At 45.7% G+C, this 20,816-nt stretch overlaps 1 protein-coding gene across 1 annotated transcript in view; it reads right to left on the minus strand.

The window, feature by feature from the left end:
- SPAG17 (sperm associated antigen 17) overlaps positions 1-20,816 on the minus strand; it is a 296,695-nt gene that overhangs the window by 242,031 nt on the left and 33,848 nt on the right. Inside the window, exons 2-3 of the mRNA XM_077807348.1 lie at positions 18,276-18,416; positions 17,754-17,813 (exon numbers count right to left, since the gene is read on the minus strand). Coding sequence (XP_077663474.1) covers positions 17,754-17,813; positions 18,276-18,416 — 201 coding nt within the window. The remainder of the gene's footprint in view (positions 1-17,753; positions 17,814-18,275; positions 18,417-20,816) is intronic.

A 20,816-nucleotide genomic window follows, 5' to 3' on the forward strand; every position in this document is an offset into this window, starting at 1 on the left:
TGCACAGTACTTCTAGGGGGATTCTGCACAACTGCGCATGTGCAGAATTTATGTCCCCCACAGATTTCTTTGCTTCTCTGCAGAAAATGACTTTCTGATGGGGAAGCAAAGCGAAACCACAGGAGTGGTCATGTGACTCTCCCCAGCGGTATATTTTGGGTGCGCAGGGCAGCCGGTAGAGAGGTAAATCACTGTGGGGCAGGAGGTGGGACTGGGGAAGACCCGGCTAGTGGCTCCTACCCTGCACCAGGCTCAGCTGCTAGTCCCAGCTGGATTGGGGAGGACAGGACTTCCTCTTCCCCTGCATGGCATCCAGGACTGGGTCACACCCACCCCCAGATTTCTCCCCCAGCTGCAGGAAGCTCTGCAAATTCCCCCCTCCCACTCTTACTGCACCCATCACTCCTCAGCTGCAGGGGGAGGGAATCCCTGTACAGGGAGCTGCTCCCCCATCTGCCCAATCCCCATGCCTCCAGACGCCCTCATACTCAGACCCTCCCGCTGAACCTCACACACCGTACTCAGACCCCCCCCCATAAGCCCCACTCCCCCTGCACCTGGGCCACCCTGACAAGCCACCCACACCCAGATTCCCACCCCACTGAGCCCCAATCAGCTGCACTTGGATCCCCACCCCATTGAGCCCCACTCCCCCAGCATCTGGACCCCCCACTGAGCCCCCCACACCCAGAAACCTCTGCCAAGCTCTATCCCCCCACACCCAGACCCCACCCTGCTGAGCCCCAACCACCTTTACCTGGACCCCCCCTGCAGAGTCCGATTACCACTGCACCCAGAACCCCCCCAACAAGCCTCTGTGCATCCAGATCCTCCCTGCACCCGGATCCCACTCTGAGCTGCCAGTATCCAGATTGCCCCACACAGAAGCCTCTCAACCCACACCTGGATCCCCCCACACTAAGCCCCTCCTGCCTTGCTGAGACTGCCTGCCCACACCTGGTGCACCTGGCACAGAGGGGCAGGGCCTTGAGTATGTTTCTGGGGCAGGCCCAGTCCTTGTACTGTGTCAGGGTTAGGTGCAGCCTCACCACTGAGTCTGTGTCCCGGGGGTGGGGGGGGAGGGGAGGGCTGCATAGTGATCTCCCACCCCTGTTCAGCTAGTGGCCTGTGCTCCCCAAAGCCATGCTGGATCCTCCATATTTATTTGACAAATAAAATTTGCAGAATTTTAAAATATTGTGAGCAGAATTTTTAATTTTTTGGCACAGAATGCCCTCAAGAGTAGCACAGCTGGGGATACCAATGCTGATAGGCTCAGCAGATCTCTCACTGCTGCAGATGCCTCTGGCATGGTCAGTACCAAGATGGTCTTGGGTTGCTACAGTACCGTAGATGTAAAAGGCACTCCTTCGGACACTAGACTCTACAGTACCTGCCTTGGTGCCAGTGTCAACGGCACCACCAGTGAACAGGAGTGCGTTGGTCTTGGCTGCACTTTAGTCTTCTCCCTGTGCTTAGAAGATTTTGATGCTGGTGCCCTTCTTCTCTCGGTGGTCTTATGCCTCTTCTTAGGCCCTGGAGAGGGCTAGCAGTGCTGGGTTTTGGGCAACATAGGAGGCGCACTCCTAACTGATGCCGAAGCAGTTGGTGCTGAGTCAGAACAGTGAGAGTCTGATCATGGGCGGCAGGTATAATAGGCAGGGGGAGGCGTGTGTGTGTGTGTGTGAGAGAGAAAGAGAGAGAATGCAAGTGGGGAGTCAGTGGCAGATGGGATGGGGGGGAGTGAGGAGGCGAGTGGAGGGGATCCCTGAGTAACTTTACACAGTGAAAAAGCCTTCCAGAGACCTAATAGCAGAGATCACTGAAACTGTTAAAGAGCCATTAAAGTGATCATGAAGGCATTTAACAGGCATTTGCCAATGCCCAGGAAGCCTTTGGCCACATTCAGCTGGATTTTATATTCTACAAAAATGTGTTATTGGGGTTAAAAACAGTTTCCAAGTGACGACCCTTCAGTTATTCTCTGTACCCAGAAGAACTGCTAACCTGGCTCAAGGAGGAGCTCACATAAACAGTGAGTTTATTTCTTGATCTAGTCATTTTATTCAAACCCAGTTTAAGTAAACGAGTCTGGCAGGGAATTCAGTGTAACAGTACCAGCTTTACAATGGTGCCAATGGCACCATAGCGCCGGGCCCACGCTCTAAAGGGGCCCCAGCCTGGCCCGGCCCACTCCACTTGCGCTGCACCCCAAGTTGCTGGCTTCTCTCCCTTCTGGCTCCTCCATGCCCACCGCTTGCTCCTCGCATCCTGATGGCCCACCAACTGGCTGAGTGCTCCTCTCCGCCTCTGTCACTGGCAGAGAGGAGCCCTCAGGTGCTGCCACTCCGGGCCGGTGACTGTCCGCTTTGGGCTCTGCAGGGTTTCCCTGCCTTTCCCTTTCCCTGCCGCTTTGCAGAAGTAGCAGGCTGCGGAAGTCGCCTACTGCACTGCGGGCACCAGTGCCAGACAGGCAGGGCTGGGTGGGGCCCTGGGGGACGGGGTTGCTCTGTGCTCCAGAGCTTCAGCTGTTCTGCTCCCTAGCACTGTGCTGGGATGGGGGATCCCTGCTCTGTGCTGGCTCAGCAGGGCCAGTGAGGCCCAGGGGGCAAGGCATGGGGGAGTGTATCTGGGGTGGGGGGGTGGTGCAGGGCTGTGAGGGGGCGGGGGCACTGGCCAGTGTGGGAGGTTTGTGTATTTTGGGGTGCTAAGCAGTGGGAGGTCTCTTGGGGGGGGGGTGCTGGGCAGTGGGGAAGGTCTGTGCGTGTTGGGATGCTGGGAAGTGGGGGTCTGTGTGGGGCACTGTGTAGTTGTGGTGGTAGGGCTGTGGGGAAGGACACTGGGCAATGGCGAGTGGGGGAGATCTGTGTGCATTGGGGTGCGAGGGAGTGGGGATACTGTGTGAGGTGCTAGGAAGTTGTGGTAGGGCTGTGGGCAGGGGGGTGTTGGGCAGGGCTGGTGGTGTGCAGGGCACTGTGCTTTTGTGGTGGGGGCGTTTGTGGGGGGTGGCACTGGCATAGCAGTTCCAGGGGGCTCTGATCATAGGGAGTCGGGGGGAGAGGGGGTTGGACGGGGGGGAGCATTGTGACGCAGCATGGGACCGCCCCCAAGGGAAGGGGCATGCTGGCAGCATAGAGCCGGGCAGGCCAGCATCTGCTGATTTGTAAACAGTGCCCTCACACTGGGCTGGGCAGAGCAGGGATGTCCCCACCATGCCATGCCCCATTGCCCCTGGCTGGCTCCTTGCTCCAAGGACCAATCTCCCTGTGCCATGCTCCATTGCCCCCATAGGGGCCCACAAAAGGTTAATCCGGCCCTGCTGTGTAAGAAAGGTGATTAAACTACTGCCTTAATGAAGGCTGTCAATGACAAGCACTTTTTCAAAAGGAGAGATTAGGCTTCAGTTTGGTGCCGGCTTTTCGTCTCTCTGTACACAGTACACAGTACACACTGAACTCCCTGCCACATAGAGAAGAATCTATCTGACAATTGAGCTATACCTGTTGCCTGGTCAGTTTCCTTGGGGAATGTTACTTTAAGGTGAAAAGGGGAGAGGGTGTCACGGGGGGGCGGGGGAGGGAGGAAACAGCAGCAGGGTGAGGAGGTGAGCAGTGAGCCAACTGCACAGCAGGTGGTGGTGGAGGTCTCATGGCGGGTGGGGAAAGGGCTGGGGGGGGTGAAGAGGCGAGCAGCAGGTGGGTGAGTGGGAGGCGGGTGGGGGAGGAGGTGAGTAAAGGGAGGTAAATCGGGGGGGGTGAAGAGGTGAGTGGCGAGTCAGCGGTGGGTGGGGGTGGAGCTTGGGGCAGAGAAGAGGTGCAGTGTGAGTGGGACTGTGGGCAGAAGAGGCAGGACAAGGAGCTTGCCTCCCCAAGGGGAAGTTTCATGCACCGCCCATGGGTCTGATAGAGATCTCAGGGCTGCCTCCATGACCAAAAACTTTAGACTGTGATTTAAAGTCTTTTGCAAACTTGGCAATGATCCGAAATATGAGCTTCCCTTACATACTTTGAGCAGCTTGAGTGTGGGTCACTCACAGGCATTGGCCTAGTGCACACAGCGTTTGAAGCCTCAGTGACTGAGCATTCCTCAGTACTGAGAAACAGAAACCCCAAAAATGGGGACTGAAAACAAAACGAATCCTATCTACACCATTAGCTAAGTAGTAATCAACTACAACACTAAAATATTTATGATACATTTACGAGTACTCTTAGAGCACTTGCTAAGGCAAGCCAAGAAATTCCAACCACTGTCACATATGGTAAGAAGGAACTGAGGGGGCTCTGGGATGACTGGGCCCATTATAACAGCATGCACTGGCGCAAGATGGTAGAGAGTGCTCGTGCTGCTCTGATGGGTACCATTGACGGAAAAGTTTCCAGCGACTGTGTGAGCGGTGCATAAAAACCAAGAGTGGAAGACACATGTGCTATCACTTGCAGAAGAATAGTACCCCTAGGCTGGATTTAAACCAGTTACTTAGCATTGAAATGAACCATCTTTCACTATCAAAGCTATTCAGTCTGCTGTCCTTTGCTTGCCAATGAGCTCTTCACTCATCCTACATTAAGAATGCTAATTAAAACATATTAGACATGTAAAACTTGTGCAGCAAAAACCAGAGACATTAGCTAACACAGATATATTGTTAAAGGAGTGAAAATACGAACAAATGGACCAATGGACTTTCAGAGGGATAAAGAAAGGTTTAAACACAGAACAGAAGGGGGTGGGAGGGCAGAAACATAAACCATATACAACAAGATAAACGAAGAGAAAATAACAGACAAAGACTGAAAGCATTCAACAGTAGCAGAGAAAATGCAGCTCAGAAGTAACAGATAAATATAAAGCAATAAGACAAGATTAAACAATAAAGAAAAAAATAGAAAAAGTATACAATGAAGCTAATACTTGGGCTTCAGAAGCATGCTGGCCACAGCTCCTGCTAAAGAACATAAAACATCAAAGAGAACAACAGCAGAAAGCAAGTTTATGTCCTCAATTTTACAAATCTTTATTCTGTAGAAGGGAAGAACACCCTTTTTTCAACTTGTTTTTCTGCCAAATATTAAATTTATTAGTGTATTTTAAAAGACATTCCAGGTTTTATCTGACAGTGTTTATGGACAGTGGTGACATGGTGATGGCTACATACATGCTTCCATAATAACCATCTTTTTCACTTGATCATACGAACTTTCTCAAAAATTATTTTGGAGTTGAAACTTTCCATATTGAGTCTCAGCACAAGTTCAATTTTAGAGGAAGATAGGATCAAAATCCATTGCACTGCTTTTCAACTAGAAAAGGCTCATTTTCATTTTAAAAGTATTTTTTTTCCACACAGAATGCCTATAAGCTGATATGGTAAAAAGATGAACCTTTCAATATGTGATTACTTCTTTTAAGGAAAGACCTCTTGGCCCAGAGCCTTGTGCTAAAACCCCACAGGAGGGAGGGAGACAGATTTCAGAAGTTCAGTTTGCAAAGTTGTTATCAAGAAACGTTCCCCTCAGGAAGAGGGATCTATGATGCAGCAAAGGAAGCAGGCTGTGTAGCCAGGACTATCTATCATCAGGAAACGGAGCCATAAACTTTGTCCTGGGTCCAATACAGTTGGGGTGCAGAATAGCATCAATAAGGAAGTTGACACCCTCCCTGCCCAGTGTATAGCTTTGGGGCCTGGAGGGCAGATACACTCCACAGCTGCTTGATGATTCCTCCTGAGACCACCAGATGTTTCACAAGTCTAGAAGTCCCTTGCAATTGACCATCAAATGTAGTAGAAGGCAAGGAAGTGGCAACTTAGTCCCTAACCTGAACTGTTGAAGCTCAAATGCATTCCCTCAGTCCCTCATGGTGAATGATGCGGAGGTATCCTCTTTCTGCCAAGGCCCACAATGAAGGTTGGGAGACAGACCAGATACACAATTCAAAAGAAAGGAAGGCTAAGGAAAGAGGAGAAAATGATCCTAAGAAGACATTGAGAAGGAATGGATGGGTGAAAAGAGGAAGAAAGGGAGACAAAAGGAAAAACAGCAACGTTTCAAAAAGAAGAAGAAAGAAGAAAAGTTAATTGGAGGGAAAACAGACACTGAGGAAAAGAGACAACTAGACAGTGAAGTGGAAAAGTGACAAAGAAAGAGATAGGAAAAATGAAAAAAGAAGAAAAGCGGAATTGACTTGGTCCTCAGCTGCACTGAAGCAGATCACAGTGCAGCTGAGGAGGCAGAGAATAAACCATTACTCCATCCCAACTCTGTGTCCTTGAGGCTGGCTGGATCCCAGCACCCACCGACCCAGAATTGATCAGTTCCACTTTGAAGAAACTAGGACTAAGGTGGTGCCTTTCCTCTCCCACAGCCAACTGGCCTTGGGGAAAAATTGAAGAGAGGACCTAGCCAGATACTCCAGCTAATAGGAGAAGCTGCAGAAGCAGACCAAAGCAGGAACATTTGGACATCCAGAAAACTTTCTACAGTTCTGACTGGACTTTCTCTACCCCATGCGGATGGGCTGTTTGCTCCCTCCCTCTCTCACAGTCTCTCATCTCAGCTTCACTCCATACCTGCCCCTCTTACCCTCTCCTCCCTTGTCCTGTCCCCACAGGTTCCTTCCCTTCAATGTTCCCTCTCCCTTCACACTCCTTTCCATTTAGCTGATCGCCTCCTAACTAACCCTCCCCACTCCTAAAATCCCACCCTGAGGAACTAACATGTTGTTTGCTGTCATAATGTAGTTCACTCTGCTGGTATGTTATACCTAGGGTGACCAGATAGCAACTGTGAAAAAATGAGACAGAGGGTGGGGGGTAATAGGTGCCTATATAAGAAAAAGTCCCCAAAAATGGGACAGTCCCTTTAAAAACAGGACATCTGGTCACCCTAGTTATTCCCCTCTCCTCATCCTGTACCTGCCTTGTCTATTTAGATTGTAAGCTCTTCAGGGCGGGGGCTATGTGCTACTGTGTGTGTGTGAGTACAGTGCTGAGCACAACGGGGCACCATTCTTATTGATCCCTGGACACTACCAAAATACACAGATTAATAAATAAAAACACTAAGGTCTGCTCCAATTTGTACTAGTTTATAATGGTGCTCAGGGGGACATTATACCAGCAAGGATTGTGGGAGTACAATGCACTTCATTCCTGTCTCCTCCAGCCCCTTCCCACCCCCAAAATGCAACCTATGCTGGGGGTGGAAGGAGGGGTGGAAGGAGCATATTGCTGGCTGCACTGACTTAATGCCAGCCAATGATTCCCCTATGACTGGAGAACCTTCTGTTCTTTAGAACAGATTTATGGTCCCTATATATTGCTCTGGCAGCATAAAGTTCCAGCATAGCCCAGGATATGGCAACTGATTTGGTAGTATTTTACAACCAGTCTGCATGGGTTTAAATAACTACACAATGAGCTAGGCAGTGTTATTTTATTGCACACACAAAACAACATTAAAAGATCATTAAGTTTGCATTCTGGCACTCAAATATTGGGAAATGCCCATTTTTCCACAGGACCCCTACCTAATTCAGTACATAGGATGGACCTGCTCTGGGAATTAATCAGGGCTAACTAGTTAATGAGGCTGTTGTCTGTAGGACCCCTGCCTCATTTGTTGGAGAAATTGGAAAGTGTGTAGTGAATGAGGCAGAGGCTCTGGGCTACTCATCTAATCTCAATTGCCATCACCCTGTCCCCTCTACCACCGCCCCCCCCCATATCTGTCTCTCCCCTTCCTCGCTCCTTGTTTCTGTCCCCATCTCCTTACCCAGCCAGTCCTAATTCCCTCCCCACTAACCTGTTTCCTTCACCCTCTCCCAGTCCCAGTCTCCCCACAACCAGCCAAATCTAATTTCCCCATCTCCTGTTCCAGTCTTCAGCCCCTTCTCCAGGTTTCTTGTCTCAGTCTACTTGTCATGCTTTCTCCCCCAGGTCTGGCTTTTCTCCCTTCTGCATTTGTGTCAGGGCTTCCTTCTCCATACTGCTTAGGTACTAGAAGGAAACACACTGCCAACAAAAGAGAGAGTCTCCCTGCTCCCAGTTTGGGTTCCTGGCCTCACTCTGGTCCACCACAGCCAGAAGCAGCAATTGCAAGGAAATTCATTCTTAGCTGTCACAGCCCTGGGCTGGAGCATGCTCAGTGCAGGTGCAATCTTGTACAATTTAGCTGCAAAGCTCTAACAAGTCTCTACTGAGCATGTGCAAATGGAGATTTTTTCAAAGTGGCCTGATTTAGGCAGATTTTCACAAAGATGGCAAAAGACAAAGGCCACTCCCCTTCCAAATTTCAAGTCCCCACCCCAAAGCATGCGGTCTTCTCAAAGACAAGGTCACCAGAATTTTTAACATGATCATAAAATATATGTTTTCCCTATCTCATTCTTGGAACAAGCTGAACCATTTTTGCTGGAGCTTTCAAAAAAAAAAAAATTAAGCCTGAGGCAGACAGGTATCATGGGTTTGACAAAGCTATAAGTGTCTTATAATGGGAAGTGTTGAATAACTTTAATTACATGTGGCATTACCAGCTATGTCTATAACAGAAAGCTGCCAAAATATTACAATAAAATAGATATGTGAATAATAATACATAAATAATACATATACACTATACAAACATTTTATACACTGTTTGGTGGGAAACAATAGAGGACAGATTAATCTGACTTGCTATCATGTCTGTTTCAGAGTAGCAGCCGTGTTAGTCTGTATTCGCAAAAAGAAAAGGAGTACTTGTGGCACCTTAGAGACTAACCAATTTATTTGAGCATAAGCTTTCGTGAGCTACAGCTCACTTCATCGGATGCATAAAAGTGGAAAATGCAGTGAGGATATTTTTATACACACAGACCATGAAAAAATGGGTGTTTATCACTTCAAAAGGTTTTCTCTCCCCCCACCCCACTCTCCTGCTGGTAATAGCTTATCTAAAGTGATCACTCTCCTTACAATGTGTATGATAATCAAGGTGGGCCATTTCCAGCATAAATCCAGGGTTTAACAAGGATGTCTGAGGAACGGGGGTGGGGTAGGAAAAAACAAGGGGATATAGGTTACGTTGCATAATGACTTAGCCACTCCCAGTCTCTACACAAGCCTAAGTTAATTGTATCCAATTTGCAAATGAATTCCAATTCAGCAGTTTCTCACTGGAGTCTGGTTTTGAAGTTTTTCTGTTGTAATATCGCAACTTTGATATCTGTAATCGCGTGACCAGAGAGACTGAAATGTTCTCCGACTGGTTTATGAATGTTATAATTCTTGACATCTGATTTGTGTCCATTTATTCTTTTACGTAGAGACTGTCCAGTTTGACCAATGTACATGGCAGAGGGCCACTGCTTGCACATGATGGCATATATCACATTGGTAGATGTGCAGGTGAACGAGCCTCTGATAGTGTGGCTGATGTTATTAGGCCCTATGACGGTGTCCCCTGAATAGATATGTGGGCACAGTTGGCAACGGGCTTTGTTGCAAGGATAGGTTCCTGGGTTAGTGGTTCTGTTGTGTGGTATGTAGTTGCTGGTGAGTATTTGCTTCAGGTTGGGGGCTGTCTGTAGGCAAGGACTGGCCTGTCTCCCAAGATTTGTAAGAGTGATGGGTCATCCTTCAGGATAGGTTGTAGATCCTTGATAATGCGTTGGAGAGGTTTTAGTTGGGGGCTGAAGGTGACCGCTAGTGGCGTTCTGTTATTTTCTTTGTTAGGCCTGTCCTGTAGTAGGTGACTTCTGGGTACTCTTCTGGCTCTGACAATCTGTTTCTTCACTTCCACAGGTGGGCATTGTAGTTGTAAGAATGCTTGATAGAGATCTTGTAGGTGTTTGTCTCTGTCTGAGGGGTTGGAGCAAATGCCGTTGTATCGTAGAGCTTGGCTGTAGACAATGGACCGTGTGGTGTGGTCTGGATGAAAGCTGGAGGCATGTAGGTAGGAATAGCGGTCAGTAGGTTTCTGTTATAGGGTGGTGCTTATGTGACCATCGCTTATTAGCACCGTAGTGTCCAGGAAGTGGATCTCTTGTGTGGACTGGTCCAGGCTGAGGTTGATGGTGGGATGGAGATTGTTGAAATCATGGTGGAATTCCTCAAGGGCTTCTTTTCCAGATCCAGATGATGAATATGTCATCAATGTAGTGCAAGTAGAGTAGGGGCATAAGGGAACGAGAGCTGAGGAAGCGCTGTTCTAAGTCAGCCATAAAAATGTTGGCATACTGTGGGGCCATGTGAGTACCCATAGCAGTGCCGCTGATTTGAAGGTATACATTGTCTCCAAATGTGAAATAGTTATGGGTGAGGACAAAGTCACAAAGTTCAGCCACCAGGTTAGCCGTGACATTATCGGGGATAGTGTTCCTGACGGCTTGTAGTCCATCTTTGTGTGGAATGTTGGTGTAGAGGGCTTCTACATCCATAGTGGCCAGGATGGTATTTTCAGGAAGATCACCGATGGATTGTAGTTTCCTTAGGAAGTCAGTGGTGTGTCGAAGATAGCTGGGAGTGCTGGTAGCGTAAGGCCTGAGGAGGGAGTCTACATAGCCAGACAATCCTGCTGTCAGGGTGCCAATGCCTGAGATGATGGGGCACCCAGGATTTCCAGGTTTATGGATCTTGGGTAGTAGATAGAATATCCCAGGTCGGGGCTCCAGGGGTGTGTCTGTGCGGATCTGATCTTGTGCTTTTTCACGGAGTTTCTTGAGCAAATTCTGTAGTTTCTTTTGGTAACCCTCAGTGGGATCAGAGGGTAATGGCTTGTAGAAAGTGGTGTTGGAGAGCTGCCGAGTAGCCTCTTGTTCATATTCCGACCTATTCATGATGACAACACCTCCTTTGTCAGCCTTTTTGATTATGATGTCAGAGTTGTTTCTGAGGCTGTGGATGGCATTGTGTTCTGCACAGCTGAGGTTGTGGGGTAAGTGATGCTGCTTTTCCACAATTTCAGCCTGTGCACGTCGGCGGAAGCACTCTATGTAGAAGTCCAGCCTACTGTTTCAGCCTTCAGGAGGAGCCCACCTAGAATCCTTCTTTTTGTAGTGTTGGTAGGAAGGTCTCTGTGGATTAGTATGTTGTTCAGAGGAGTGTTGGAAATATCCCTTGAGTCGGAGACGTCGAAAATAGGATTCTAGGTCACCACAGAACTGTATCATGTTCGTGGGAGTGGAGGGGCAGAAGGAGAGGCGCCGAGATAGGTCAGCTTCTTCTGCTGGGCTAAGAGTATAGTTGGATAGATTAACAATATTGCTGGGTGGGTTGAGGGAACCATTGCTGTGGCCCCTTGTGACATGTAGTAGTTTAGAAAGGTTAGTGTCCTTTTTCTTTTGTAGAGAAGCAAAGTGTGTGTTGTAAATGGCTTGTCTAGTTTTAGTAAAGTCCAGCCACGAGGAAGTTTGTGCAGAAGGTTGTTTTTTTATGAGAGTATCCAGTTTTGAGAGCTCATTCTTAATCTTTCCCTGTTTGCTGTAGAGGATATTGATCAGGTGGTTCTGCAGTTTCTTTGAGGACGTGTGGCACAAGCTGTCAGCATAGTCTGTGTGGTATGTAGATTGGATCCACTTCCTGGACACTACGGTGCTAATAAGCGATGGTCACATAAACACCACCCTATACCAGAAACCTACTGACCGCTATTCCTACCTACATGTCTCCAGCTTTCATCCAGACCACACCACACGGTCCATTGTCTACAGCCAAGCTCTACGATACAACCGCATTTGCCTCAACCCCTCAGACAGAGACTAACACCTACAAGATCTCTATCAAGCATTCTTAAACTACAGTACCCACCTTCTGAAGTGAAGAAACAGATTGACAGAGCTAGAAGAGTACCCAGAAGTCACCTACTACAGGACAGGCCTAACAAAGAAAATAACAGAACGCCACTAGCGGTCACCTTCAGCCCCCAGCAAAAACCTCTCCAACGCATTATCAAGGATCTACAACCTATCCTGAAGGACGACCCATCACTCTCACAAATCTTGGGAGACAGGCCAGTCCTTGCCTACAGACAGCCCCCAACCTGAAGCAAATACTCACCAGCAACTACGTACCACACAACAGAACCACTAACCCAGGAACCTATCCTTGCAACAAAGCCTGTTGCCAACTGTGCCCACATATCTATTCAGGGAACACCGTCATAGGGCCTAATAACATCAGCCACACTATCAGAGGCTCGTTCACCTGCACATCTACCAATGTGATATATGCCATCATGTGCAAGCAGTGCCCCTCTGCCATGTACATTGGTCAAACTGGACAGTCTCTACGTAAAAGAATAAATGGACACAAATCAGATGTCAAGAATTATAACATTCATAAACCAGTCGGAGAACATTTCAGTCTCTCTGGTCACGCGAATACAGACATGAAACTTGCGATATTACAACAGAAAAACTTCAAAACCAGACTCCAGCGAGAAACTGCTGAATTGGAATTCATTTGCAAATTGGATACAATTAACTTAGGCTTGTGTAGAGACTGGGAGTGGCTAAGTCATTATGCAACGTAACCTATTTCCCCTTGTTTTTTCCTACCCCACCTCCGTTCCTCAGACGTCCTTGTTAAACCCTGGATATATGCTGGAAATGGCCCACCTTGATTATCATACACATTGTAAGGAGAGTGATCACTTTAGATAAGCTATTACTAGCAGGAGAGTGGGGTGGGGGGAGAGAAAACCTTTTGAAGTGATAAACACCCATTTTTTCATGGTCTGTGTGTATAAAAATATCCTCACTGCATTTTCCACTTTTATGCATCCGATGAAGTGAGCTGTAGCTCACGAAAGCTTATGCTCAAATAAATTGGTTAGTCTCTATCATGTCTGTTGTAATTTTAAACCCATATAAAAGGAAAAAGTCATTATTTCTCTATCTGTCATGTTTAGGAGGGACATGTTCTAATGCACATTTAATTTATTGCTGGAATGAGCAAAGGACTAGAAGTCAGGCCTCCTGCTTTATAATTCCAGTACTACTATTGCTTCATTTTGTGACCCTGAATATGTTACTCAGGACTAGATCTACAAAGGTGTATAAGTACCTTACTACCTCTTTAAGTGCCTAAATCCTCCATTTCAACACCACTGACATTCACAAAACTACCACTCAGCAGCTGCCTAACCCTATAGACTTCTAAATTTCTGACAGTGGGCATACACAAAGCCACCCAAGCCCTGACCTTGCCCTACACTAACAATGTGCTCACAGCCCTCACTGAAGTCAAATCTCCAGGAGGGGGCACTGAAGCCTGAGCCCACCTGAGCCCCACTGGGAGGCAAAAGCCTAAGGGCTTCAATCCCGAGCAGGGGGGTCTGTAACGTGAGCCCCGCCACCCAGGGCTGAAGCGCTCGGGCTTCGGCTTCAGCCCCGGGCCCCAGCAAGTCTAACGCCAGCCCTGGAGACCCCATTAAAATGGGGTTGCGACCCACTTTGGGGTCCTGGCACAGAGTTTGAGAACCGCTGATCTAGAGGATCGGGCTGCTGCCTCACATACCAGGTGCCTGAGTGTGTCCAAAACACCGAACAGCCCAGTGGTTAGGGCACTAACCTGAGATGTGCAGACCCATGCTCCAGAACAGGGACTTGAACCCAAGTCTCTCACATCACATCCCAGGTGAGTGCCTTAACTACCAGGCTTTTGGGTAGAGTTCTTTCTTTACTCTCCTTCTGCTTGGGCATGGATTACCAAAATGGCTGACCTGGCTTAGGCACCTCACTCCAGGAGAGGGTTCACGGCTGACAATTCCAAGCAGAGATAGGCATCTCCCTCTGGCTTGTAAGTCAAGTGCCTAAGGCCCAAAAAACCAGGAAGTAGGCATCCAAATACCTTTGTAGATCTGGGCCTAAACCCCACCCCTTTCCTATGCATTTCACTGCTGGCTGAATTAGGTGGCTCCTCGCTCAGCTTGCTGCCTTCTGAAGATCTCTTTCTCAAGCACCTAACTCTCCCCATGCATTGTATTGGGAACTTAGGCACTTAACTAAAGATTCCACTAGGTGGCTGGGAGCCTAGGAATTAAGTGTAGCAACTACGCACCTTTGTAGATTTAACCCTTGAGCTCTTTGTGCTGTAGCCCATAAGACTAGCTTGCCTCTACTATAGTCACTGCCTTGCCTTTATTATTCTGCCTTTATTATATTCAGGGAACCTACAGGCTTATATCCTGTAAGGCATTGACTTCAGCTGTTAGCATGAGGCTTAAGGCCTATGGACTTTGGCATAGATAAATGGCCCAACGGTAACCCCTATGTTTTGGGGAACTGGAAGTAGAGTGAAAGGTGGAATTTTGCCCATAATGATATCAGCCAACCATAGAAACATGAGCTAACACCAGCATTTGGAAAGTTTTGGAAAGAACATCCAACCACAAGAGTGCCATGGCAAAGAATTGAGGTATATGATAATGAGTTGAAATCATGAATATACTAACCTACAGAAGAAGGACACCTCAACATTAGTAAGGGGAGGAAACACAAACAAGGAAGAAGGGAAATACCCCTACTGAATATGCATCAGACATGGTAGCGTCAGCTTAACATATTATAAAAGTGGCATCCCAGCCTGTGGGCAGGAGAAGAGAGAGAGATGTAGCCTTGGGAGGTGCCAGAATGATGGCCACTGGTAAAGAGGAGGAAGGTTACGGTGACGAGGAAAATAATGGCTAACATTTCAGGTTGTTCTGCAATCTACTTTACTGAGTTAGAGTGTTTGTAAGTGTGCTAAATGTATTAATAAATTATTTGTAAATATAGACATATTCCTATAGTGTGAGTGTTGCAACTGTGTACATCAGGGTTCCCAAATATATAATAATTTTAATAATACTGGGCCTGATCTTGGGACAAGAACCTGTCAACCCTCAAAGTGATAACTGGGAATTTTTATACATAATCGATAGGTAAAGCTACAGTGCCTCTGTCTTCCAATCTGTAAAATTAACATAATACAAGCACAAGAAAATATTTAATGAAACTGAAAGGCAGAAAATTTAAAACTGATCCAAGGAAACATTTTTTAAACACAACACATAATTACCTTGTGGAACTCATTGCCACAAGATATCATTCAGACCACAAGCTTAGTCTTCCTGAGTTAAAGCAAGCACTGTAGACTGCTGCACTGAAGTAGAAGAAGGGAAATTCCATTCTACTGAAGCAGCTTGTATCAAGGCCAGCACTATCAGTAGCAATTATAGTGCCTGCATCAATATCTGTGCAGTTTGCCTCAATAAGGCACTAAACTCCGGCACAGGTTCCATTATACTGTAGCTTTCAAAAATCATTAAAGTTTTAGGAGTTCACCTGCAATCTCACTGGAAGCTGAGACACAAGTGTAGAAATCTTAGCGTAATGAATAATGTACTTCTCTCTGTATTCATTCTGTACTTGTTTATCATTACTGTCAATGAGAATTTTGAATGCAGAATCTGTAGTAGAACCCTCAGTGAATATTGTGGAGCAAAATTCTGCCCATAGCAGGCAGAATTTATACTTGTGGCAGCTTGATCAATCTTTTAATTTGCTACAGCCAGACCGGAAACAGGATCCAGGCAAAAGGTCAGAACAGGCATTTTATATTCTCTGTTTAAAAAAAAAACAGAGCAATAAAGTAAGTAGCTAATGAGACACAGCATTGACAGCTGAAATTCATAAGTATCCAGTCCACAAGTAAACTGCTCCTAGTAATTAAATACAGGTATCATGAAAAGGTTCTGCTTAGGGCCAAACTTTAAAATCCTTCTATCAGAAGGACTGAAAGCGTTTTACATCCCAGATAATATAGAATAAGATTGCCCGGGAGGCTAGTCCAGAACAGAGAGGGTTAATTCCATAAAATTCACAGTCATGTCAATTGTAAATAATTCCAATGGGACTTGTTCAGATAGTACTGTAGCATTACTGAAAAACACACTGCAACTAAAAAGACCTATTATAAAATCCACCAAAACCTGAGACATATAAAAAGTTTATTAGTCATCACTGAGTTAAAATGTAAACAAGTTCTTTTTAGAGGAATCCAAAAACCTTTATGTCCAAGGTCTGCAGGGCCATAAAACTCTGGCTGAGAAAATTTTAAGCAATCTTTTAATTAATCACGGGATTTTATAGCCTCTCACAAACTGTATATTAAACGTTTACATGGTAGAATAAAAGGAAGTGCTCTTTGTATTAAGCAAGCTCACTAACTCTTCAGATATACCCCACTGGGTGAACCAACTTAGAACTTTACATCAAGTAGCTGTTTACACAAACAGTAGGCTCTAGAGCAGGAATCTCAAACTCAAATCACCACAAGGGCCACATGAGGACAAGTACATTAGCCCGAGGGTTGCATCACTGAAATCTATTCATACAATGATACAAAAGTATAGTCAAAAATGAAAAAAAATGAAGAGTAATATAGTATGCTATTAAAAGTCAATGTATTAACTTTTAAAAAACTGTAATGCAAAGAGGGGTTTTAATAAAATATAAACACCTGTAACTGTTCCTTATGTGGTCAGTAACACTGATGATGATCTATGCTAACAGTCTATCGACATAGGTGTAATGGCAGGAACTTTTTAAAGTAACTATTCATACAAAATATGTTGCCACTTTTAACAAACATTCTTCCCAACTACTCACAGCAAAGAATCATACATGCTGAACTTCATACCTCAGACTGCCTGTCTAGTCCATGAGCCGCCGCCCCTGCCCCGCCTCTTCCCTCCCCTTCCCCGCCCCCATTCCAACCCCTTCCCCAAATACCCACCCGAACCCCACCTCTTCTCCACCTCCTCCCGAGTGTGCCGCGTCCCCGCTCCTTCCCCCTCCCTCCTGGAAAGTCCTAAGTGCCATCAAACAGCTGTTTGGTAGAGGGAATCGCTGGGAGGTAGGCGGAGGAGCAGGGATGCAGTGCGCTTGGCTGGGGGGAAGGGAGCTTGGTTGCTGGTGGAGTCGGTGCCTATGGCAGGCCGCAGGAAATAACTCTGCGGGCCGCATGAGACCCCTGCTCTAGAGCATCAATGCTGCATTCTAGAGTTCTATTTTCTCATTGATGCAGAAGGGTTTAAGCACATCAACTGCTGTGAACACAGAACCATAGGACTGGAAGGGACCTCGAGAAGTCATCTAGTCCAGTCCCCTGCACTCATGACAGGACTAAATATTATCTAGGCCATTCCTGACAGGTGTTTGTCTAACGTGCTCTTAAAAATCTCCAATGATGGAGATTCCACAACCTCCCTAGGCAATTTATTCCAGTGCTTAACTACCCTGACAGTTAGAAAGTTTTTCCTAATGTCCAACCTAAGCCTCCCTTGCTGCAATTTAAGTCCATTGTTTCTTGTCCTATCCTCAGAGGTTAAGAAAAACAATTTTTCTCCCTTCTCCTTGTAACAACCTTTTATGTACCTGAAAACATTTGGGAGAACAGATCCCAGCTCTGTATCTCTAGAATTCATGGAAACACCATTAAAATATACCCAGAGAATATATTACAAGCATCATAAAGAAATCCATGTCCCAGAAGGCACCTTGCTCCTCATTTGCTTTGTCTACAAATAGTTCATATGGACTGATTAAGATGCAACAAAAAGGAAGCAGTTTTGGCATCTTGGCAACAGAAATGTTTTTAAAAGCTGTATCCAGTGGACAAGAGTCATTTTTTACTCAAATATACAAAACATAACTAATTATAAGTATTTAGCTCAATTATTTAAAAAAGCAATAAAAACTTTGCCTCTGCAATAAGTGCTTTAACCTACCTCATAATACATAGGCACGTCTTTATCCTTTTTTCCCTTTTGATTTCCAGCTTCCATGATCTGTAAGAAAAGCAAAGTGCAGTACTGTGTTTATTATCTTCATCAGTTTTTTCTTGATTACCCTCAGACTCCCTGACAGTAAGATATATTAGACTGTCATAATCTTCTAAGGCAGTGCTACTCAAAGTGGTGGTCCGTGGACCGGTGCCGGTCTGCGAGCCATTGGCTGCCGGTCTACGCGCACATTGGAAAAAAAATGGCTGGTCCCCCACATCAGATAGCTTGAGAAGCACTGTTCTAAGGGATGTGGTAAAGGCTCCATCACTTTGGACATTTAAAACTAGTCTGGACAAAGCCCTGGACTACACAGCATTGACACAGGATGGACTAGCTTACCTAATAGGGTTGTTTTCTTATTTAAACTAATCTATTAATTTTAAATTAACACAGCAGCACTTGTGGCTAAGGAGGAAAAGGCTACCAAGTCTTCAAGAGGTTTTAATAATAAACCATTTTAAATACCTGTCCCAAAATTCCTTCCCACGATACCTCGCTGAAGAGCTTCCGCTGTGGCACCTGCACAGCAAGAGACAAGGCTTGTGTGTGGACTTCATCCTCGATTTTGTTCCCAACAACAAAAGCAATGCTAGGCTTCCAATTATCCTGTTGATTTTCCAAAATAAAAAATAAATGCATTAAAAAAAGTCTTATTTTTGAGTTTTAAGAAACAAGCTTACATAGATTACTTCTTTACCAAAGGCAGCTGATGAAATCCATAATGTATACTGAGTATTGCCATGTATGCCACACTTTGGAACAAAATTTAAATAAGCATAAACACATTGTCCTACTTCTTTTCTCCCATCAGGTGGCAGCATTGTGCTATATAAAACAAAACGCTTCCATAATACAATGTAACAATTTCTTTATTGGTGAATGCTCCATTAGCACAATGTGAGCAATATTTTAGGATGTCACTTGCAGACATAGAATCATAGAATATTAGGATTGGAAGAGACCTCAGGAGGTCATCTAGTCCAATCCCCTGCTCAAAGCAAGACCAACACCAACTAAATCATCCCAGCCAGGGCTTTGTCAAGCCGGGCCTTAAAAACCTCTAAGGATGGAGATTCCACCACCTCCCTAGGTAACCCATCCCAGTGCTTCACCACCCTCCTAGTGAAATAGTTTCCTAATATCCAACCTACACCTCCCCCACTGCAACTTGAGACCATTGCTTCTTGTTCTGTCATCTGCAACCACTGAGAACAGCCTAGCTCCATCCTCTTTGGAACCCCCCTTCAGGTAGTTGAAGGCTGCTATCAAATCCCCCCTCACTCTTCTCTTCTGCAGACTAAATAACCCCAGTTCCCTCAGCCTCTCCTCATAAGTCATGTGCCCGAGCCCCCTAATAATTTCCGTTGCCCTCTGCTTGACTCTCTTCAATTTGTCCACATACTAGCCTTTAGAATTGAAAAAGAAGCTGAATTTTGTTTGCTGTTGAAAAAAATAAACGAAAAAGAATTCCAAGTTCCTAGCCTGAAGAATTACGAAATACCAAATGTAACTTCCTGAAATTTAGAGCATTAAGATATTTCAAAACTAAACTTTTATGAACAAAAAGGAATATTACTATTATTTATGAACAAAAGGAATATTTACTATTATTTACTATTATTATTCTATTTATTAGAATATACATGACAAGGGCAAATTATGCTCTATTAAAATACCAACAAATGAGCACCAGAACTACCAGGCTGCAAATGTGCTGACATATTTCCTAGAAGAATGTATGCCAAATGATATGAAAAAAAGGATCCAAACTCAACACTGCAGAAATACAAAACAAAAACAAAGTATACCATGTGGTCATTCTTTGGTGATATCTCCATAATGAGAGTATCAAACTACGCTGGAGAACGAGTAAGGGAGACAGTTACTCTCCCTGTCTTCTGAGCGTCTTTTCCTTGAACTTCTTCCTTATGGCAACCCTGCCCCTTGCCAGGGCCCTTCCATGGTCCAACTCATCTTCCCCATCAGCCCATCTCCAGGGCTCCAGCATAAGAACCAGAAGCAGTGAAATTAGAAGCATTTTGGCTGGGGTTCACACTGTATGGAAGTTTGAAAATCTCACCCTGTTTAATCATATGTTCACATGCTCCAATTGCAAACCTTACAATAAAGATGCATAAGGCCTTGTCTACACTACAGGGGGAGATCGATCTAAGTTACGCAACTTCAGCTACGTCAATAACATAGCTGAAATTGACGTACTTAGATCTACTTACCTCAGGGTCCAGGCTATGCAATGTTGACTGGAGACGCTCTCCTGTCAACTCCCCTTGCGCTTCTCATTCCGGTGGAGTACAGGAGTTGATGGAAGAGCGATCTGCAGTCGATCCATTGATCACTGCAAGTCGAACTCCAGGTAAGTGTAAACAAGGCCTAAGTAAGGTGTTTCAGTGGTCAACATAGTAACAGGAGGCTGATTGGCTAGCCAATGCCAGACAGCCATCATTTGTAGGCATCATGAGAACAGCCGGTTTTAAGGAGGAATTTTAAAAAGAATAAAGTGGTGGCTTTATGAAATTTGATGGAGAATTCTTCCAATTCACAAAGGTTGGTATACAGGAATGTATGAATGTGTTTGTGGGGAAAAAAGGACATAATCAAGCTCAGCATTGTTGGCAGAGCAAAGGCAGGGGTCAACTTTGCATAAAGAAATTACATTTGATAGGTAGGGTGAGTGGAGGGCTCTCTCCTTGACCTTCCAATTTTATTCACTCTTCACCTCTCCATTTGTTCCTACCAACTCCTTAAACTGTTTTAGGAGGAAAATAACTAAACACGTACAGCTTGGCTAATTGATCACTGGGAATGAGAAAAAAAGATATGTAACAGTCTACAAATATTTCACAGTGTAAGCATTTAGGATGGAGGGAGGGAAATGGTTCACTAAGGTCCACGATGGCATGACTACGAGTAATGGGATGAAAGAATGAAAAAGAAAACTTAGACCTTGTCTACACCTGCAGCGGTGAGTAGGGTACGTGTAGCTAC

Source organism: Eretmochelys imbricata, chromosome 1 (genome assembly GCF_965152235.1).
Source record: "Eretmochelys imbricata isolate rEreImb1 chromosome 1, rEreImb1.hap1, whole genome shotgun sequence".
Lineage (NCBI taxonomy): Eukaryota > Metazoa > Chordata > Testudines > Cheloniidae > Eretmochelys > Eretmochelys imbricata.